The sequence below is a fragment of the Myxine glutinosa genome, chromosome 4 (assembly GCF_964187855.1).
Source record: "Myxine glutinosa chromosome 4, kmMyxGlut1.1, whole genome shotgun sequence".
NCBI lineage: Eukaryota > Metazoa > Chordata > Myxini > Myxiniformes > Myxinidae > Myxine > Myxine glutinosa.
In genome coordinates, this window is record NC_136264.1 from 17,864,891 (window position 1) to 17,888,786 (window position 23,896).

Consider the following 23,896-nt stretch of genomic DNA (forward strand, 5'->3'; position numbering starts at 1 on the left):
GCATCATCTCAGCTAACTACTCCCTTCTGAAACTTGCGCTTCCCAGTCGTCCCTTTAAACTATTGCGCTCCCACGTCATTATCATCCACACTAAACTACCTGCGTCCCCACTACAGGTATCAGTCACTAACTAAACTTAACGTTACCTAATGTCATCTTCTCGGGCCCTATCAATATAACCTAACCCACCCGGGCTAGTTTTCACTGCCATACACCCCATAAACTATTGCTCCTTTGCCCCACTTGGGAAGGGTGGCAGGGATGCCGCCCTTACCCACCGGGCCCATCGCTCACTACCAATTTTGCACATCAAATTTCAACAAATTAAAAATTTGCCAATCACTACCCATCATCTGCCAATCACTACTGCCAATCCCTTGCCAATCATCAAATTTTGTTTTTCTCTAATTTTGGGTCCAAAACACTAACCTCATCACCCAGTCGACTCACTAATACCTCTCGGTGCGCCAATTCCTGTCCAAAGCCCGGCTTCGTAAAGCCAAACAATGAATGCTGGTTGTTTTGTGCCAGCGGCTGGATACATCCCGCATTCGGTGCAGGGAAGGAGGTTTACCCGGGCCGAGATCCCACGCACCATCTCGGCACGGAGCCATCCCATGGCTCGATCTCGGCCTGCCGGAATGCCTCACCAAAAAGTGGTCGCCATGACGACCCTTTCTATCGGGCTGCCCGCTCCGCCTAGTGGAGCACGGACGCGGCCGTTCCAAGCGAGGCCCAGCACGCACCGAGGGCCCGACTCGGCTATAAGTCGTTCTAAACTCTACCCCGTCTAACGTCGATGCTTCACCTGCATGCTTACATCCCGCAGCCCGTTCCTTGCTCACACATCCAGCCGTGCCCATGCTCCTCGTACCTTTCCTTACACACCCAGGTACCCTCATTCCACTCACAGCCTTGGTCACACACCTGACCACCGAACACTGTGGCACACATTCGTTGCTCGCACACCTCACCAATACACCGCTTCGCGCCCCCTCCTCGGTCACCTCCTCTGTGACAATCACAGGTGTGCCCTCATTCGCACACCCAACCATGTGCCTCACCACCAACTCCAGCGTGCATTCCCACTCACGCTCTACCATTCCAGGTGTGCATCCTTCCATCCCAGGTGTACATCCTCGCTCACCTGTCACAACCAACTCACTCTCCTTGTCACTCTCAATACTCTCACCACCACTCTTGACAACGCACTCACCCTTACTCTTGACAGCGCACTCTTTCCCCATGCACCTGTCCGTTACACACCTTTCTCTCACACACTCTCCCGTTACACCCTCTGTAACACTCACCACAGGTGTGCATTCTTCCTTACTTTTGACAGCGCACTCTTTCCCCATGCACCTGTCCGTCACACACCTTTCTCGCGCACACTCTCCCGTTACATCCTCTGTAACACTCACCACACCGCGCTTCCATGTGCCCCCTCGCACACGCGCTACGACCGACTCACTCTCGCCAGCACCCTCACTCCTTGGCACGCACTTTTTCCTCACACACCCCAGAGTCGGACTTTCTCGGACACCTCCTTTTTCGCACACCAGACCTGTCGCACACTTCACCAACGGCCTCTCACGAACACCCGGGTCTATCTCGACCCCCAAGCTTATTAAATCCCCTGGCGCATCATACGCACGACCATATTGGTCACCACTTACACCGGGTCCTCTTCCTCTTCGCTTCCCCTCCATCACCTGCGAATCCCTCATCCGGTTAATGAGCACATCATCACGATCCAAACACAGACTTTGGACCAATTCTTTTATCTCCTCTTTTATCTCTTTCTTATCCCCTCTCCGTCGCTTCTTAATTTCGCTCATCCCTTCTTCCACTTCTTCTAATTTGTGCTTCACCTCTTTTATTCCCCGGTACGTCTCCTCAAGCTCGTCCTCCAAGGCTACCTTGACCGTTTCCAGGTGCGTCCTCACCTGCCGGTCCTTCGTCTCCATTACCTCTACCACCTCGTCCAACCTCGTTGTCAGTCCCTCACGTACCATCTGACATTCCCTCTTTGTCGCTATTAAGTCGTTTTTTAGCTCATTTTGTGTCGCTTTTAACCCTCCTATTACCGCAGTGTTCCTTTGAACCTGCTCCACTAACTCCGTTTGTCCCACCGTCAGCTGCTCCACCTCCTGCGTCAGGTCCTCTATGCCCCCTTGTAACTTTACAGTCCCCTTTCTCACCTCCTTCTCCATGCGCTCCTTACAGTGCCTCACCTCCTCGCGCACTCCTCCGACCTCCTCACTCACTCCTCTTCTGATCTCCTCTCCCATCACTTGCATCTCCTGCCCAGATGCCACCCTCATCTGCTCCATTTCCTCCCTGTGAGCATCCAGTTTGGTTTCTACCCCCATTCTGACCCCCTCTATCTGCTGCCCCATTTGGTTAACTTCCCTTTCCGCTTGGTCCCTCATGTCCCTCAATTTGCTTTCCATGGTGTTTTCTAACCCCTCTAACCCGTTTTGCATCCCTTCCATTTGATTCTCTTGAGCGGCCATTCTGTTTTCTACCCCCGTTAACCCCTCCTGTATTTCCCCTAATCGATCGTCTAATTTCCCAAATTTCTCGTCTAATCCCTTAAAATTATTGTCTAATCCCTCACCAGTACCCCTCGCTTCGTCCCTCATTACCCCCATTTGGCCCTCTAATCGCTCACCCAATCGCTCACTATCAGCCCTCATTTGCTCACTCCGAGCCCTCGCTTCGTCCCTCATTGCCCCCATTTGCTCACTATTAGCCCTCATATCGTCCTTCTGCAGGTTGAGGGACGCCTGCATTTGCGCCATAAATTGCTCCATGAGGGCCTGCATTTGGGCCATCCCACCCACTTGTGCAGCGGGTGCGGCCGCCGTAGCTATGTGCGAGGCGCCATTTCGCGCGCCCGTTACCTCGTGCGTGACGACGCTATTTTGCGAATCTGCTACCCTCACTGCTTCGCTCTCCTCTTGTCCCTCAATTTGGTCCTGGATCGACCCTGCCTCACTCTCCCCTACCGGACCCCAGCTGTCTTGGTCTGCCATAGCGCGACTTTCAAAATTCGGGTTTTTATTTTCGTATAACAAAATCAAATTTCGCCGTTATAATTTCGCGCGGGAAACGCGCTCCGAATCGATTCTAATTGTTACAAATTTGGGCCTAATAAATTTAGTCCCGGGTCCGAATTCCACTCCTCGACACCAATTGTTACAGACGTGGCTTAGATGTTATTTACCGAGCGGTTTGGTATGACCACGTCTGCACAAGTTACCCGATTATACCCGAACGTTGACTAATCGCGCTACGCTAGGTCAATGAAGGAAAAGACACACAGCTGGGATTCAAATGACACGACACCAGGGTTCAGTTCTCAAGACCTCCGGAGGAGGTTATATTGTTACGGAAGGTTAGATTACAACTACCAGAGGGACAGCATAGTAAGATAAGCACTTAGACACACTCTTATATTATTCCCAACAGACGACAGATAAACGGGACAAAAGGCTGACTCACACGGGGTTTGATGGCTAGGAAAGGCAGGATCGATGGCTCCAGGTGCACCTGGGCTCAAAGGTCAGAATCGACTCAGTCCGGTCCAGAGATGCGGGGAGGTATTCAGCGTTCGTACGTGGCAACTTCTCTCTCCAGGCTGGGGGCGCATCTGACGTCACATCCGGGGAGTCGCTTCGTATATCCGGCGGGGAGTGACACGCCCTCGGCTCGTTAGCTCCGCCTCGTGGAATCGGCACGTTGCTTCTCATTGGGTGCGTGCGGGGGGGTTTACCAGGCTCCGCCCTTGACGGGGGACTGACAAGGAGCCCCTTCGTGGTAACCCCGTGGAGCGCATGGTCCGGCGCACATTGTCAATGGCGGCTAACCGAGCCGGTGTGATGACGCACACTCCCCCCGCGCAGCGTCGTTGTTGTTGTAATTGTTGTTTGGGGAAGAAGATGGAAGGAGGTATGGGAAAGGTCCTAAACTCACTACTGGTGCCATATAATCACATTCTGGTGCAACGAAGAGTCAGAATTAATGGAAAGGAGTCCTTAACTGACATAGACTAAGAATAACTAGCAAGATGTCCGAAAGTTGTCTACGTGAGATGCGGTGGACCTGGGCACGACATTTAATGGGGGAAAAAGGGAAAGGTCGGCTCTACTGATTGTTGTTTACAGACAATGGGACTAGGGAATGGGGGATTGGGGATAGTTGGGGAGTATTGGGGAAATAGGGGAATATTTACAAGCGGATATGGAGGCCAAATTCCATATTCGCAACAATATATATATACTAGCGGGGTCACCCGTGGGAATCCCACGGGCATGGATGTGTGTGACATTTCGACATATTGAGTTATATGCTGCACATTCATTTTTACAAAATGGTTACTGGCAAGTCATCAGATCCAGAAATGGTGTGAATTTAGTTATTTCACATAATATGTGACCCCTCACTCCTCTCCACCTGACACTCTCCTGTCTCCACCTGACACTCTCCTGTCTCCACCTGACACTCTCCTCTCTCCACCTAGCACTCCTCTCCTCTCCAAACCCTCACATCCCTCTCCTTTCCAATCCCTCACCTCTCCAATCCCTCACACTCCTCTCCTCTGCAATCCTTCACACGCCTCTCCAATCGCGCCTCACACTCCTCTCCAATCGCGCCTCACACTCCTCTCCAATCGCGCCTCACACTCCTCTCCAATCGTGCCTCACACTCCTCTCCAATCGTGCCTCACACTCCCCTCCAATCACTCCTCTCCAATCGTGCCTCACACTCCTCTCCAATCACGCCTCACACTCCTCTCCAATCGTGCCTCACACTCCTCTCCAATCGCGCCTCACACTCCTCTCCAATCGCGCCTCACTCGCCTCTCCAATCGGCTTTCCCCGTCTCGTTATCTCTCCTTTTTCTCCCGTCTCGTTCTTTTTCTTGCTCCAAATCGGCCCGTCGGAATCGGAAATCGGCCCGTCTCGCCCGTCGGCCCGTCGGAATCGGAAATCGGCCCGTCTTGCTTTTGTGCTTGTGCGTAAATAAATTGTGTTCATGACACCATTTCTGGTGTTGGGCTAGCGGCTAGGGTGCCGGCTTAGGATCCTGGGTTCGAATCTCGGTCGATCGCCGAATTAATGCCAGGGGGGTTGACTCAGCCTGTCATCCTTCCGAGGTCGGCTAATTGAGTACCAGTTCACTGGTAATTCCCTGTTTGTCGTTGAAGGCGGCAAAAAGGGTTGGCGTCAGGAAGGGCATCCGGCCGTAAAACATTGCTTCAAAAAGGGGACAAAAAAACAACAACTACCACGGTCCCCGAAAAGGCCAACCCCCGCTTTGCGGGGAAAAATGGCCTCTAAACGGTGGTTTTTACACCATTTCTGTATCTGATGACTTGCCAGTAACCATTTTGTAAAAATGAATGTGCAGCATCTAACTCAATATGTCGAAATGTCACACACATCCATGCCCGTGGGATTCCCACGGGTGACCCCGCAAGTTTGCATTGACGTTCGTCGATGGACTCGTTCGCCCGTCTCATTCGTTTTCTTGCTGCATCCTGTTCAAGTCTGCGTTCTTCATCGATCGTCTCATTCATTTTGGAAATAGAAGTTTCCACGCAGCGCATGAATTGTCACGATCCTCAAGAGGAATTTGTCTCGTAATCATCAAATGATAAATGGCAAGTAAATTATATTGTGGAAAATTAAAGATTTCAAATAAACCTATTTAAAGTGTATTCGCACATAACTAATTTTAAAAAACGAAGAAATATCTCTCGGTAATTTCCTGAAACATATTTTACTTCCGGCTAATAATGTTGAATTAAATAAAAACGAAGAAATATATGTCGGCATCATTGTTGACGTTTTTGTGACGACTGTCATCAAACGAAAAAGTAATATATCTTAACGGAAAAGCAAAAGCGAATTTTTAATATATATCGACACGTTGCCGTCGGTGTCATGTTGGGCGGTGTATGATACACCATGACGCGATTTTAAAAAATATATCTCTGCATTTTCCCGCGTGTGTGGAATGTTCTCAATTATTGCTGACACCGAGTCCAAAACCATCGATAAAAATGAAATCATATGGTGAGTTAGATTGGAGATAAAGGCGTGAGAGAGACTCAATGGCCTTGAAGTTGAAGTTACAGGCGTTTGAGAATTCATTTCGTTCTATAAACGGCAACTTTCATTGGATTTCCTTCCCGTTTTTTTTCAACCGAGTCGAAAACTATGTTAGCGACTGTGAAAAATGAAATGATATATCGAATTTTTAATATGTATCGACACGTTGCCGTCGGTGTCATGTTAGGCGGTGTATGATACACCATGACGCGATTTTAAAAAAGATATCTGCATTTTCCCGCGTGTGTGGAATGTTCTCAATTATTGCTGACACCGACTCTAAAACCATCGATAAAAATGAAATCATATGGTGAGTTAGATTGGAGATAAAGGCGTGAGAGAGACTCAATGGCCTTGAAGTTACAGGCATTTGAGAATTCATTTCGTTCTATAAACGGCAACTTTCATCGGATTTTCTTCTCGTTTTTTTTCAACCGAGTCTAAAACTATGTTAGCGACTGTGAAAAATGAAATGATATATCGAATTTAAAATAGATATCGACACATTGCCGTCGGTGTCATGTTGGGCGGTGTATGATACACCATGACGCGATTTTAAAAAATATATCTCTGCATTTTCCCGCGTGTGTGGAATGTTTGTGGAAAATTAAAGATTTCAAATAAACCTATTTAAAGTGTATGCGCACATAACTAATAAAAAAAACGAAGAAATATCTCTCGGTAATTTCCTGAAACATATTTTACTTCCGGCTAATATGTTGAATGAAATAAAAACGAAGAAATATATGTCGGCATCATTGTTGACGTTTTTGTGACGACTATCATCAAACGAAATAGTAATATATCATAACGGAAAAGCAAAAGCGAATTTTTAATATATATCGACACATTGCCGGCGGTGTCATGTTGGGCGGTGTATGATACACCATGACGCGATTTTAAAAAATATATCTCTGCATTTTCCCGCGTGTGTGGATTGTTCTCAATTATTGCTGACACCGAGTCTAAAAGTAAAACCATCGATAAAAATGAAATCATATGGTGAGTTAGATTGGAGATAAAGGCGTGAGAGAGACTCAATGGCCTTGAAGTTACAGGCCTTTGAGAATTCATTTCGTTCTATAAACGGCAACTTTCATCGGATTTTCTTCCCGTTTTTTTTCAACCGAGTCTAAAACTATGTTAGCGACTGTGAAAAATGAAATGATTTATCGAATTTGATTTGAAATAAAACTGGGGGAGAGCAAGACACCACGGGCCTACAAAACAGGACTCAAAGCTATGCGAGTTAATAAAATGGTGGATATTTGTTTATAGCCACTCCCAGAATGGGTGGAGCTATGCGTGGAGCTACTCTGCAAACCGAGTAAGCCACACCCCGGACAGACACCCAACAGATAGACAGACAGACAGACAGACAGAATCATCTACGGCTATTATAATATAGATATATATCTATATATATATATATCTATATATATATATATATATATATATATATATATATATATATATATATATATATATATATATATATATATATATATATATATATATATATATATATATAGATATATACATAATATATATATATATATATATATATATATATATATATCCTCTTTTGTATATATATATATATATATTGTTACAGACGCGGTTTTAGATGTTATTTTACCGAGCGGTTGGTATTACCGCGTCCGAACAGTTACTCCCCGATTAGAACCCGATTCCACCCGACGTTGACCAGATCGCACCACAGATATTCAATCGGGAAACCTCTAAAGCGACCGAAAGAGAATGAAAAGAGAAGAAGACAGAGTACGGAGGAAGAACAGATTTATTATACACACACAAGCAATGGATGGAAGAAGCAGTCACGCAGCGAATCGTTAACTTACACTATTCATTTTACTTAACCCCAAGACAACGAGGAGGACAGACGACGTTCACACTTACTCGGGGGATATTGCAGGCAGGTAGGGCTTGAGGTGGATTGCTGGAGAGGGAGGAGGGTCGGAGGCAGCAGCTCTCAATTCCTCGCGGTTTTTGGCGGGAAAACCCTTCGTCGCGTATCCGCTGCCGATGCTTTAGACGTCACGCGCTGGCTCGGGCACACCTGCTCCTCTCCTTCTGGTGGAGCCGTCTCCCTCCTTTCAGCGCGTCTCTCCAAAGCTGGTTTCCTTTCCGAGTACCTCTCCTCTTTGGCTTGGAGCGTTTCGCATCTCACCGCTCCTCTTGGTGCCGCCTCTTCGCTCCTCTACCAGGTCATCTGGTGAAGCAGTCCCTTACAGTCGCTTTTATAACTCGGGGCGGAATCAAGCCGCGGGCTGTGAGGGCACGCCTACCGGGTCGCTCACCACGGTGCTGATTGGCCATGCGATCCTCTGGCTCACTCCTCCCCTCTATGACGAGGTGGAGACACGCCTTTCTTCTCCGAGATTAGCACATGGGCAATGGCGGCTTGCGGGATTGAACACAACTCGCACCCTTTTGAAAGGAACTTTGGAGAGCGGAGATGTTTGGGGAAATTGCAAGGGCCTACGCTTATTTTGTTTGATACAATGCAAAGTCAATCTAGTGGGAAACACATATTTAGCCTACATGGAATAAGGAAATACACTATTTAAAAAGATATATCGTGACCTGCGTGTAAGTTTCATGGAATTAACTAGGAGGACGGCTGCGACCATTATTTACATTACGAGGGTGTTTACACATAACAAAACCATACTTTTTTACATTCGTTACACTTCCTCCAAAATTGTTACACTTCTTAAAAAACCGTTACACTTCTCAAATTCGTTACCCACTTCTCAAAACCGTTACACTGCACCCTCCTTTCTTCAGGCCCGTCCTCGGGCCTACTAAACTTTAACTTAGTGTGACACGTAGGTGTAATTCCCTCTACAATTAACCTGACCCTGAGTGTGACAATCTTAAAACACAAATAAGTATGTCCCCCTATTGCATTGCACCCTGTCTAACAGACTCAAGCCCACAGCTAACCGAATTACGGAATTATTCTCAAACTATACATTTACGGTGGGGAGCATTATTTAGAATGACGTGATTTCTTATTTACAACGCAACCCAGGACCTGTGTTTTTTTTTTTTTTTTTCTTAGGGAACAAGAAAAAGAAATTCCTGTTGGGAGGGAGGAGACAGCACGCATTGCATCGATGCACCAGTACCAATACCACCAAAGCACCCAAAAGCACCAAAAGCACCACAAAGCACCAAAAGCACCACTCGGTGCGCAGTCACCATGGTTCTTAATAAACACAACAAAACAACTGGTGGTGGTCCTCACTTTCTCTGCTGGGCCGATGTCCTTCCCGACGTCTTCTGGCTTCATGCGGCCTATTTGGACATAATAAAAAGCACAACTTGTGTTCGTTTTTATTTAGGGCCTCAGGGGCCAACTAAGGGTGGTCCACCTGTTTGGCATAGGTGCCACCTTACCGAGGTCCGCAAGCAAGATTCCCTGGCCACTATGGCCGGTCTCCAACGGAGGTGCCCTGCCCCAGAACCTGGGGTCCATCAAGTGGTACTTGGCCGCAGAACAGCGGTCCATAAAGTGGTACATCAACGCAATGCATGCTGGTTCTGGGAATCTCGGGCGCACAATGGCCACCTCACGCACGCTCCCCTCGGCACCCAATGGCGCACAGGTCATGTGGGAGACAAAAGAAAGACAATTGAGCGAGGGGTAAGGTCACAAGGGTACACGTCAATAAGGCAATGCAAGGCGAAATGCGTACGGAGGGCGAAGTGAGAAAGCTCGTCCCTACCGTACGTCACCCCTCTGTCACCTACACTACCCTTGCCCCATATGTACAAAAATCTACCCATTTACAAATTCGTCACTACTGTCACGTCTTCCCCATATTTCTCCTATACCAAATTCGTCTCCACAATCCCTCTAACCAAAATTTGCCATCACCCATTTCATCATCAATCCTCATAAGGAGGAAGAGATGGAACAACAAAGCACAATGTCACACCCACGTCATGATGCGTCTCACAATCCAAAACATTTGCACAGTAAAAAATAATCAAACCATGGCATGGTGTGGAGTACCTGTCACCTCAGGTGAGTGGATGCAGATGGTGCGAGGAGACTTCATCCTAACTACTTTCTAAATGACATTAACACACTTTACACTACCCGGGGTCTTTCCCTGCCAATCCATTGGCCACTTACACTATGGGTTCTAACAACCAATTCCCATTGACCAAACTGTGGTGCTTCTCAATTTGGGGTCTCACTCCCCCGATTCATCTCCCGGTGCCCTCGCACAATTTCTGGGCTGTGACGTGTAGCTCTCCCAGCAGGTCTACCCACCTGCACACCTCCACCACTGTAGTTGCCACCCGAGCTTACCTAGCTCCTCACCCTAACCTAACTAACTGGGGAAAGCCCCTCCTGGCTCTGTCACCCCACTCGGTGCCCTCTGGCACTGGGCTACCCGGGTCCGTCCTCCGGATCCTCGGGCCCCATCCACAACAACTACTACCGGCTCCCAGAGCCCACCTGCGGCCTCACCTGGCCGACATCCTCACAGTGGTGGAGTGCCCAAACCAACTACACACACTAACAGGCTACACGCCCAGCCATTTCCACAACACTAATGCACCCATCCAAAGACCATTCTTTCACCCGCACCACAGATGCCAATATCCAACCACAATTTACCTGTACCCTCTACCTAACACTTACACTACCCGCCCCGGGTATCCGTGATGGGGGTCCACTCTTCCCCCATTCACACCTTCGCACCATCCACTCCACTCCACAATTTCCACCATACTCACTCCACGACCATCCATTCCAATACTCCATTTATTCCACACTACCATTTATTCCACACTGCCACATACACCTGTTGTTGCACACCTGTGCCCTCACACCTGGTGCCACCTGCACCCTCCTTTCTTCCTGGACCATTTGGTCATCACAATACACATCATTATCACTCACTCATACACTGCTCCATACACCTGTTCAGTTGCACACCTGTGCAATCACACCTGTTCAATCACCAAACACACGGCATCATCTCAGCTAACTACTCCCCTCTGAAACTTGCGCTTCCCAGTCGTCCCTTTAAACTATTGCGCTCCCACGTCATTATCATCCCCACTAATCTACCTGCGTCCCCACTACAGGTATCCTTGTCACTACCTAACCTTAACGTCACCTAAGGTCATCTTCGCTAGATCCCTACACACGATATATCCTAACCCACCCGGGCTAGTTTTCACTGCCATCAACCCCATAAGCTATAGCGCATTTGCCCCACCTTGTGAGAGATGGCAAGGTTGCCATCCCACCACATCGGGGCGGTCCCACTATCAATTTGGCACACCAAATTTCAGCCAATTCAAAAATTTTCCATTTACTGCCAATTCTACCCATCATCTGCCAATCATTACTGCCAATCATCAAATTTTGCCTTTTTTTTCTAATTTCGGGGCCAAAACACTATCCTCATCACCCGTCTACTTATTACACCCCCTCGGTGCGCCAATTCACGTCTACAGCCCGGCTTCGTAAAGCCGAGCAATGAATGCGGGTTGTTTTGTGCCGGCGGCTGGATGCGTCCGGCACTCAGTGCAGGGAAGGACGCTTACCCGGGCCGAGATCCCACGCACCACCTCGGCACGGAGCAATCCCATGGCCCGATCTCGACCTGCCGGAACGCCTCAACAAAGGGGGGTCGCCATGACGACCCTTCCTATCGGGCTGCCCGCTCCACCTAGTGGAGCATGGACGTGGCCGTTCCAAGCGCGGCCCAGCGTGGATCACGTACGGCGGTCCTTTTGAACCAGCCGTGGTTCGGATCCCCGCTGGTCCTCGCGGCACGCGAAGCTGCCCGACGCGCACCGAGGGCCCGATTCGGCTAAATGTCGTTCTAACCGTTAACCCGGTTACCGTCGATGCCTCACCTGCATGCTTACACGCATACGCTACCCCTTTCTTGCTCATACATCCAGCTGTTCCCATGCTCCTCGTCGTACCTTCTCTTACACACCTCGGTACTCATTCCGCTCACAGACTTGGTCACACACCTGACCACCGAACACCTTTGCACACACTCGTCGTTCGCACACCTCACCAACACACCTCTTCACGCCCCCTCCTCGGTCACCTCCTCCGTGACAATCACAGGTGTGCTCTCACTCGCACACCCAACCACGTGCCTCACTACCAACTCAAGTGTGCATTCCCACACACGCTCTACCATTCCAGGTGTGCATCCTTCCATTCCAGGTGTACATCCTCTCTCACCTGTCACAACCAACTCACGCTCCGTGTCACTCGCACTACTCTCACCTCCACTCTTGACAACGCACTCACCCTTACTCTCGACAGCGCACTCTTTCCTCATGCACCTGTCCGTTACACACCTTTCTCGTGCACACTCTTGCACACACTCTCCCATTACATCCTCTGTAACACTCACCACAGGTGTGCATTCTTCCTTACTTTTGACAGCGCACTCTTTCCCCATGCACCCGTCCATTACACACCTTTCTCGCGCATCCTCTTGCGCACACTCTCCCGTTACTTCCTCCGTAACACTCACCACAGGTGTACACTTTCTTGTTACATCCTCTGTAACACTCCTCACTACGCGCTTCCATGTGCTCCCTCGCACACGCGCTACGACCAACTCACTCTCGACAGCACACTCACTCCTCGGCGCGCACTTTTTCCTCACACACCCCAGAGTCGGACATTCTCGCACACCTCCTCTTTCGCACACCAGACCTGTCGCACACTTCACCAACGGCCTCTCACGAACACCCGGATCCAAATCAACCCCCAAGCAGACTGAAGCTCCCCTCACATCATGTACATTTTTGAATATATCGCCACTCACCTTGGCACCTCATCTCCGCACCTCCTCTGCCACCTGCAAACTCTTTATTTGGTTAGTGAGCACATCATCACGATTCGAGCACAGACCTTGTACCAATTCCATTACCTCCTCCTTTATTTCCTTTTTAGTTTCCCTTCGTCTCTTCTTAATTTCACTCACCCCTTCTTCCACCTCCTCTAATTTTTCCTTTACCTCCTTCATCTCCCGGTGCGCGCCCTCTATCTCTTCCTCTAACGCCACTTTAACCATTTCTATGTGCGTCCTCACCTCTCGGTCCTTCGTCTCCATTACTTCTGTCACCTCTTCCAACTTCTTCGTCAACCCCTCATGTACCATGTGACATTGCTTCTGTGTCGCTATTAATTCATTTTTTATGTCTTTTTGTGTCGCTTTTAACCCCCCGATTATTGCAGTGTTCTTTTCCACTTGGTCCACTAGTTCCTTTTGTCCCACTGTCAGCTGTTCTACTCCCTTCGTCAGACCCTCTATGCCCCCCTGTAACCTAGCCGTATTATTCCTCACCTCTTTCTCCATACGCTTTTCACCTCGCTTTACCTCCTCGTGTACCCCTGAAACCTCCTCACTTACACCTCGTCGTATCTCCTCCTTCATCTCCTCCCTCTCTTTTGTAGATGCCGCCCTCATCTGTCCCAATTCATCCCTCTGAGCATCCAGTTTGGTTTCTACCCCGATTTTTACCTCCTCTATCTGCTCTCCCATTTGTTTAATTTCTCGGGCGGATTGCTCCCCTATCTCCCGCAATTTGTCTTCCATCCTATTTTCTAACCCCATTAACCCATTTTTCACCCCCTCTATCTGATTCTCCTGGGCAGCCATTCTATTTTCCACCCCCGTTAACCCATTCTTTACCTCTTTTATCCCGTTGTCTAACCCCTCAAATTTCTTGTCTAATCCCTCACCGGTGCCCCTCGCTTCGTCCCTCATTACCCCCAATTGCTCACCCTGAGCATCCATCCGGTTCCCCATTTCGCCCCCCAATCGCTCACTATCAGCCCTCGCTTCGTCCCTCATTCGCTCACTATCAGCCCTCACTTCGTCCCTCATTCGCTCACTATCAGCCCTCAATCCCACAATTTGGTTTCCCAACCGCTCACTCTGAGCCCTCGCTTCGTCCCTTATTTGCTCACTATTCTTGTCCATAAGGGCCTTCATTTGTATCATAAAAAGGTTCAAATCCACCAGCGGCGCTGCTACGGTCGCGGGCGCGGCAAAATTTGGTGCCGCTACACCCACGTGCGCGAGGACGCCATTTTGCGCGCCTGAAACCTCCTCAACCACCTCCTCCATATACATTTCCCCGAGGTCCTGGGTCGATTCTACCCCGTCTATCTCTCCCACCGGCATCCCGTCGCCTTGACCAGCCATGGCGCGATTTCAAAATTCGGGTTTTGTAAAACAAAAGCAATTTCGGTACTTTGTAATTTTGAGCGCGTTAAACGCTTCAGGTCCGAATCCGACACTTCTGACACCAATTGTTACGGTCCGCGGATAAGATGTTGTTTGCCGAGCGGAAGCGCCGCGGCCGAACAGTTTTTCCCCGACTAAACCCGATTCACCCAGACGTTGGCCGGATCGCGCCACAGCTATTCAATATGGAAAAGACTAAGACAACACGGATGTGAAGAAGAAGCAGACAAAAAGAAAGGTTTGAAATACAATTACTATTTATTACTATTTACAGGCTCAAAGTAACCAAGGAGAAGGAAAGATAATAAAATAATATACAGAAGCTTTTAGAGACACAGGGAAAATACTAGCTTATACCGACTTAATTGACTACCCAGGACAGCACAAACAGAACAAACTCACGTACGCAAATGGGGAACTTGCAGGCAGGAATGGCTGGAAAGGAGAGGAAGGTCCGGAGCTGGCAGCATGATCCGCGCGTTGGGCAGCCGCCGTTCCTTCGCGGCCCTGCTCCAAACTGCCGTCCAGGCCCCAAACGGCTGTCGAGTGTTGCTGCTGGGGACGCTACCGCTGGCGAGCAAGGTGACGAATAGCAGGCTTTTGCGCTTCCCTGGATGATCTCTGCTTTTGGACCTCACAACTCAGCTCTTGTCATAGCTCATCTCTCTTCTCAGCTCATCTCATCTCCCAGTAAAAGCTCATCTCCTTTGCCCCTCACCACGCAGCTCAGCTCAGCCTTGGACCTTTTTGCAACTCTCCCTGACGACCCTTGCGCGCGCCTTTATCACGCCTCCAGCGATTAAGCCGCCGGCCTTCAGGACACGCCCCTCGGTGTGCTCACCTCGGCCATGGTTGGTCGCGCGACCCTCTGGCTCCGCCCTTGATGACGACGGGCGGGCACGCCTTTCTTCCCCGACCCTGCCTCGTGGCCAATGGCGGCTTTGGAGGGGATGTAATTGCCAAATTGAGGCTTGGCCATTACGAAAGGGGAAATGGAGGTTTTTGGGAATGGGAATGAAGGGAATCTATCTCTTTTACTTGGTGCAATGGAGTGTCATGTTACTGGAAGACAAGGCCTTACTCTAAAACACATAATAAAGATATAAGCTACTGAACAAGGGTTTTATCGTGTCCTTCAATGTGGTGTTTCATGGAATTAACTACCGGGACGCCCTTTTTACCTTTACACAACTCTGGAGGCAGGAGGGGCCATAATCATCAATGTTACACAGCAATTTACCACAATACAATACACACAATAAAAAAAATGCAATCCTCATATCCGCAACAATATATATATATATATATATATATATATATATATATATATATATATATATATATATATATATATATATATATATATATATATATATATATATATCCTCTTTTGCCTGCTTTTCTTGAGATTTCCAGGTTTCAGGCAGATACCTGCCATTATCTTAGAAAGTCAACAATGCTTCCCTTATATTTCCTTTATATTGAAACTTCCTTTCTCAGGGGAGATATAGGCCGCCCCACTCAATGAACATTATTTGATTCTCCAGTATAACTCTTCCCCCACCCACCCCCCACCCACCCAAAAAAAGAAGGTGTATGGTCACTGAGATCCATGAAAGAAAATTGAAAGGCCATGAGCCTAGACTTGCAAATTAATCAGCTGACAGGTACAATTTTTTAAAAAATGGAATAATGATAGTATACAAAGTGGATTAAAGGTATTGTTACGGATTCGTCACTTCCGCCTTTGTTGTTGATTATTTACTTGTAGGATTTTTAGTTTCAGGTAATATTATTGTTAAGATTTTTGTGTGAAATGGAGATGACTTTAGTAAAAGGTAAAAATAAATGTTTGTGAAGGAAAAATAAAAACGCGGCAAAGAACCGGAAGAAGGAGGAGGAGGAGGAGGAGGAGGAGGAGGAGAAGATGGCCAGGAGAGTGATCCAGCTGTGAATCGCGTCGAGGCTGTGAGCGGACTTTTTTATATTGGTCTCGAATGAGTAGAGGCTTCCCGGGAAAGGGACTGTCCGCGACATCGTCATATATTGCGAGTGAAATTCAACCTGCGTCTCAGGTTTTATCACCAAGTGTGAGTCATCGTTGGAGAGAAATCAAGCGCCCCCATTATAGGCCTATACGCCAGTTTTTCCTCGGAGACGAAGAGGCTGTCCACTTGGTGCATCTTGTTTTGTCACTGGGATTTCCATATCGACCTCATCGTGTTGATTGCTGTTGGTTTACATATCGACTCAATTCCCATATCGACCTCTCACCTCGTAACTCCTCATTCGCCGGCGTGCCAATACCTGCCTGTTCTCGTCGTTCTGCATGGCTTCAACCAGCATGGAGATCCATGCACGGTCTTTGGGGAATATTACCTTCCACTCACGTTTGGCGTGTCGTGAGTTTATTGCTTTGAGAGCATTGGGGAATGATGGTACCATCATATGTATTGTTCATTTGATGCAAGTGACATTTTCATTGTACCTTCTTTCATAGTATTATTATTGTGTAGGTGAGAGCTATGAATACAATTACTTGTTTTGTTCTACAATTGTGTTGGTGTGGTTTTACCATGGTTTATTATAACACTGAACACTGAACACTCTTTCTGCCGCATTCCCTCTCGAGACTCAGAGGTGCACCGTAACCGGGGTTTGGGGAGGTAATACGTAACAGTATGTAATTTCAGGAAATGAGATGCATATTTAAAACATGAATGGGAACTGTTTAATGAAACAGGGTTGATGTGGATATGGCAATGCATAATGAGTGCAATGGCCTCTTGTTGCAGCAGAGTCAAATTTATTCTATTTGGTTAATATTTTCAGCTCCGCTTTTCCTTAGTCACACCGTGTCACAGAGTGTGCAAAGCCTTATGGGTCAGCTCGTACCGTTTGTTGTCACTGCACGACATTTCAAGGACCTCAAATTGGTTCTTCAGGATCTCGGTTTTCTCCCTTAGTTCAGTGCAGTGCTGGGATGCTGTTTGGACTAAATCCTTCATCACATTCCGCTCGTCCTTCATGATGTCATAAATCATGGAACATTCTGCAACACTAAAATGATGACAAATAGAAATCTGTACTTGACGTGGTTCAGCCAACAAATGACATACATGTCAATATTTCAGGATATAACAGCAATATCAGTGGAACAAGCATCTTGCGATCATGCAGGGTATTTCATTTAAAAAACGCAACCCTATTAAAGTTATTTGAAATTTAAATTTTTTAAAATTGATATATGTGGGAAAATTACACGCCCAGACCAGGAATCAAACCCATGTCTCTGGTGAACCGTTCCAGTGCTCTGCCATCTGAGTCATTTGGGGACCCAAATATCTGGGCAACCCTAATTTATGTGGGTGACCCTAATTCTATCTGGGGGGCCCTAATTCTATCTGGGCAACCCTAATATCTTGGCGACCCTAATATCTGAGTGACCCCAATATCTGGGCGATGCTAATATCTGGGGGACCCTAATTCTATCTGGGCGACCCTAATTCTATCTGGGCGACCCTAATTCTATCTGGGCGACCCAAATTCTATCTGGGCGACCCTAATTCTATCTGGGCGACCCTAATTCTATCTGGGCGACCCTAATTCTATCTGGGCGACCCTAATTCTATCTGGGCGACCCTAATTCTATCTGGGCGACCCTAATATCTGGGCGACCCTATTTCTATCTGGGCGACCCTAATTTTATTTTTTAATACAATTTTTTTTTCTATTGCAAGTTTCTATGAAACATCATTTGGAGGAAATATTGCAAATATCAGACAGTCATACTGTTAATTTTGAAGATGGCATGGACAATTGAACAAAGGATCTTTATTGTGGAGTCTTACTTTGCCACAAAGTCATTAAAACAGACTCAAATATGATTCAGAAAGAAGTTCAAGACCAGTTTAGCCGCAGATACAGTACGTCTGCTATTTTTCGATTGATAAAGAGGTTTAGGTCGCAAGGGACAGTACAAAATCTTAATTTCTCAAAGTCTGGTCGCCTGAGGACTGCAAGATCACGAGAAAACATTGAAGCGTCCATGAAGTGGATTTGAGGAGCCCCAGGAAACCACTGCGTTCATCGATCTCAAGGACTGAACTCATCTTTATCAAGTACTGAAATAAATCTGAAGCAGGAACTAAAATGTACCAATATCTTATACAGGTGAAGCAAAAACTTCCAGACAATGATAAACAACTCCGTGCGACGATGTGTGAGTGGTTTGAGGGGAAAATGCGTAGGGTTCCAAATTTTATGAGTAATGTGTGGTTTTCTGATGAGGTCCACTTTCGTTTTTAAGTGTTCATGTTAACTCTAAAAACAACGTGTTTTGGAGTTCTAGTTCTCCTAGTGAAGTTCTTGAAAGGCCGTTGCACAGCCAGAAATGCACCGCATGTGTTGCTATAAGCAAATCTGGCATCATTGGGCCTTTCTGGTTTCAAGATGAAAAAGGAAAATCGGTAACCGTAACCACTGAACGGCACTTGAAGGTTATCAAGAGATTCTGTTTTGCATTAACAAGGAAGCGCCACATTGACAGGGCTGTGCAATGGTTTCAGCAAGATGCAGCCCACATCTCACACTTCCAACACATCGATACAGTGGCTACAACAGAGATTTAGTGATCGAATCGTCTCTAGAACGACAGATGTCGAATGGGCGCCCCAAATTACTTCTATATTTGGGGTTACCTGAAGGACAGAGTGTACCAGGGGAGACCGCAGACTTATTGACGACCTCAAAAATGCAATTTCCACCAACATCAAAGCTATTCTGGCTCAGGAACACAGCTGAGTTATGGACAACCTCACCAGGAGGATCCATTTGCACCCACTGAAGCAGGGCAGTCATTTTGAACGAGTTTTGTGAACTTTCTCTTGAAATCACTGGTTTCATTTTTGTGTGTTACTGTATTCTACATACAAGTGAGATACCCGTGCTACGCACGGGTGGGAGGCCAGAAGCAAACAGGCAATGCAGATACGGCGAATGCTAAAGCATGGAATGAATAAATTCCACATTCCTGTAGCACCCTCAGTCACACGTCAGACATGGACAGCAAGTTCGTGAAGGACTTCCATGAAAAACATACCAGTTCGCAAACAAACTGGTACGTTCACGTATAGAAACATCGATTATGGGTCCGTGGCGAATCTGCATGTGCCGATCCGCGAAGTTCACGTTTAGAAAGTAAAAACCATCACCGCATGTCATCATTCACTTGAACTCGATATCTCTTTTTTCATTCCAAACAGCATAACTCCAATCACAAATTAATCACAAAATAAACTTTTAACAACATTGTTAATGTTTCCTTCATTGTAAAAACTACCAAGTCAACAGTTAAAAGGATTTTGAACTGATAGGTGTTACGGCCTTGGCAAGATAGATGGAGACAGCGATCTGTTAGCTTATATACCGCCCAAATAGCTATGTGGAATTCTCTCTTGTAGAGATTAAACTCACGACCTCGGCCAAAGTTCAAACGACATTATTTACTTTTAATGATGTTTATATACGAATCAAAAAGAAGATAATTGGTTTGGGTCGTCCTTTCCGCATATCTCGTGGGATTGTGAGTTGGAGAGACGACTGTGATGGCGGGGAGGGGGTTGGCATTCTCTCAAGCAGGGATTCAACCCATGTCCTTATAAAAGGTCTTTGTCCGAGGTCACTGAGTCCGATCGGTGCAGCCGATCGGTGCAGCTGTGCAGCGATCGATGTAGCCGTTTGTGCGGCACCCGGGAAAATAGTAATGAATTATGCAGTTTTCACTCAAAATTGATAGTTTGAAGTTCCTTAAACATAAGGTAAGATAATTTGGGTGCAAGTCTTTTCCTTTAATCTATTCGTTGTGTCCTGTCAAAGTGTTGTTATTTTGCCCGATTTTGTGTTTGAATCGTTTATGATCATCATTATTTTGAATGCAGCCTGTGGCTGCTGGTTGCATCATTGCTGGGGGTGCGGCCTTGCCGCTGATGCAGTACCCTCTGTTTCCACTAAGCTGGGATTCATTTTGACTTTCTCAAGTTCATCAGTTGTCGTCACAAGCTCAGTTGGTATAAATATCTGAGAATTGTTCAGTAATGCTTTGATTGCCAGGTAACCAGATCTTTAACTGTTTTTGAACTTCTACCACAGCGAGCTGCAAATCTTGTCCGCCTCCAACGAATGACTTGTAAAATCTTTATTACATACAGGCCCATTTATTCCTATCTTCATGTGGGGTTGCCTGGGGAAGATTTATGGCCCGGGTCTTTTATCGAAGAACGGGCCAAGGCTGACTTTCGACTGAAGGCGATTTAGCGGGAAGTCGGAATTTAGCAAATTTGGAAATATTTTAGAGTTCTCTAAGGTGTGACCAGAAATATTAAGTGGCTTTGCATTAAAACCTTTAAATATGGCAAATAAAAAAACAAAATGAACTGATAAAAACATTCTTTAACACTAATTTAATGACAAAGCTAACGGAACAACTTCATATGTCACACATAATTATTGACACATGTATGCCATATCATGTCACCTTTTCTCAGATCAAAATGTTAGTTTCTGGGAGAGTTCATTTTCAGGAATGTGTGAATAAGTCGTGCAAGGAAGCGTTCTACATAACTAGAAACATGACGAATCAAGGAAAACCCCGAGATCACCCTTACCTCCTTTGTAAGGGAACAAGATTACTTTTCAAGTTCTTCAAGCAAATGCTTTTTATTTCCACCTCGTCTTTCATCTTGTGATACCTTTGCTGCTCCGCGTGGACGGTGGGGTACCCAACATGAAAAGAAAGAGCACAGGCAAGCATAGCTACAAGCACTGCAGTCAAGCATGGGAGGATTTGGGGAGTTTGGACCGGTGTGTACACGGTCTGTACACTATCGTTGGGAGTCAGAAGAATAGCATACTGCATTATAGAGTCGAATTGTGAGGTGTATATGTGAAAGTGTGGGGGCATCGTAAAGACGTGCGGTACTAAGATTGAGCGGCTGAGCCGAAAAGGCTCCGCCCAAGAAAGGTGACGTCCTCCTCAACCGCACAGAAGATTTGTCGTGAAGAATTGAGGAACAAATCCAGAAAATGATTTGATCACATCAACAACACTTCCCATCATCAGGCTGCATGTACACACCATGAAGGCTGAACAGTTTACATTTTGCATCCCACTGATAGGCCGGATCTGGATCTGGAACTGAACCAAAATCTAATTGGCTTGTTATTGTCACCTACCCAACTCATCTACCAAGTTTTGGCATAATCCATCCACAACCTTTTGAAATATCATGCTATACATCGTTTTTGGCCATACATATCAATGGTTATCAACCCATTAAAAATTATAGTGTCGGGAACCGGATCTGGATCTTCACTGAAATCTAATCGATTGGTCCTTGTCAAACACCCAGCCTGTGCAGTGTGCACCAAGTTTTGTCTGAATCAGTCCGTACCTTTTTGAAATATGCTGGTCACAGTCAGACAAACAGACAAACAGACAGACAAAAAGGATGTCGTGCGTAGCACGAAACTTGTGAGATCGAAGTAAACAATATGGATTCAGGTTTTGTGATTGGTGAACCAATTCCGTGACCCAATATGCAAATTCTGTTCCAACTTGTAAAGTACCCACCCACACAGAAAATAAACCATTACTTGCTGCAAAAAGTATAGTCTCCATATTGCAAGAAGACTCTGTCGATCATTGTGTGTTGTGCATTTAAAGCGATCTAACAGGTATTTAGGTCTAAAGGGTCGAAAGTGTCAAAGGTGTGTCAAGGTCTAAAAGGGTCCAACTGCTCCAACAGGGTCTATAATGGTCCATCATGACTTATACGGGTCATTAAGGGTCCAAAGACAAATGGGTATTTTCCATTAGTAAATAGGGTCTAAGTGGTCTAGAATGTGTAAATGTGTTCAGGAGTCCAAGGGGTCTAAATGGTCTAAAATGGTCAAATAGGGTGTTAAGAGGTCAAAAGGAACTAAAGTATCTAAATAGGGTCAATGGGTCTAAAGGGTCAAAGGGTCTAAGCGGTCGAAGCAATCTCTAGGGTGTAAATAGTGGAAGGCTCTAAGGTGGTATAAATTGTTTTAAATTGTCCAAAGGGTCTAAAGGGTTTAAAAGGTGTAAGGGCTCTAAAGGTCTAAATGTGTAAAATATATGTTCCAATATTCCGTAATTTCTGCCGCCACCAAAGGTTTTGACTCATGTCTGTGAGCAGGATATCTCAAAACATTATGAAGGGGTTTGGACGAAACTTGGTGGACAGGTTGGGTGTTTGATAACGACGAATTGATTCCATTTTGGTCAAGGTCCAGATGCAGATCCGGCCTATCAGTGGAATACAAAACGTAAAACTGCTCGGCCTGGTGGAGGTATGTGCCGTTCTAGTTCGTACTTGTATTTAATGCCACCACTGTTATATACTATACTTGTTGGTATAACTACCCATTTTTGTGAAGTTGTAAATTGGATTATATCTTCTTCTTCCAAATGGCTATGACTATTCCCAAGGTAGTGTGGGGATGGCCAGGGGAAGCTTGGCCCACGTACCGGCTGGCTAAAGCTCGCATACTCTTCATGAAGGACACAGTGGGATCTTCATCCACCACCAACCAATGCCAGCAGATGGGATTCCCATTTAATTTCCATCCGAGGGACAGCAGACACATTGATGAATCACTCTGCCTGTGAAACACTTGGTTTATAGCTGGACCGAGATTCAAATCCAGGTGAGACAGATTTCAGGCGTGTGTGCATACCTCTCGGCCATCCTGCCAGCCCTGTATGTTCGATTATATAAGTAGTTGTCATAATAGTTTGCCAGAATAATTTGTTGAATAATTTCAAGAATAATTTCTTTCCGCCCTCTGCGCCCCCAAATCCCCTCCCAAGAAGGTAGGCGAGCCATGTTTTAAGGTAAGTTTGGGGATTTCCGGCTGTTATTATGGCCATCTATTTATTGTGCAAGTTTAAATGATCACGATGGCATCTCTGGCAGTCTGGTGTGAAATAATGGCGACTACAAGTTTAAACGCATATTCAGGACAGAGGAGTTGGGGGTGTGAGGGGAGGGAGGGAGAGAGAGGAGGTGGAAGGGTGAATGCATCGGTATAAAATAAGGTAATTTGAGCACATGAAGGCCTCTGCAGCCTGACATCACCTTTGCCTTCACGCATTCCTGGGCCTTTGCATCACGCTCATGCATGTGCTTCTTGCTGACATGGACGGTGGCAGCAAGTTGTGCTCGCAGTCTGTATGATTCCAATACATGGCTGTTCTCCACATCCATACAGCGCTTCAGTGATGCATGCTCGGCCACACTCAGGTTCATCTGTCATGCATAACCATCCAATGTCATGCACATCCAACATTAATAAACAGGAACGACAGTAAAATAACATTTGTATAAATTGTTGTGCCCTTATCCACAAATAGCTGGAGTACCCGGCGTTGCCCGGCATCAATTTGCCTTTTTTCCTATTTTTTTGGAGGTGCAT

General features: G+C 46.6%; 1 protein-coding gene across 1 annotated transcript in view; it reads right to left on the reverse strand.

Annotated features, from left to right (window-relative positions):
• The window catches only part of LOC137426055 (coiled-coil domain-containing protein 146-like), a 76,521-nt gene extending 52,797 nt beyond the window's left edge, over nt 1–23,724 (reverse strand). Inside the window, exons 1-3 of the mRNA XM_068114773.2 lie at nt 23,560–23,724; nt 21,064–21,152; nt 17,294–17,458 (exon numbers count right to left, since the gene is read on the reverse strand). Coding sequence (XP_067970874.2) covers nt 17,294–17,458; nt 21,064–21,152; nt 23,560–23,688 — 383 coding nt within the window. The 5' untranslated portion in view covers nt 23,689–23,724. The remainder of the gene's footprint in view (nt 1–17,293; nt 17,459–21,063; nt 21,153–23,559) is intronic.
• Between the last annotated feature and the right edge of the window lie 172 nt (nt 23,725–23,896).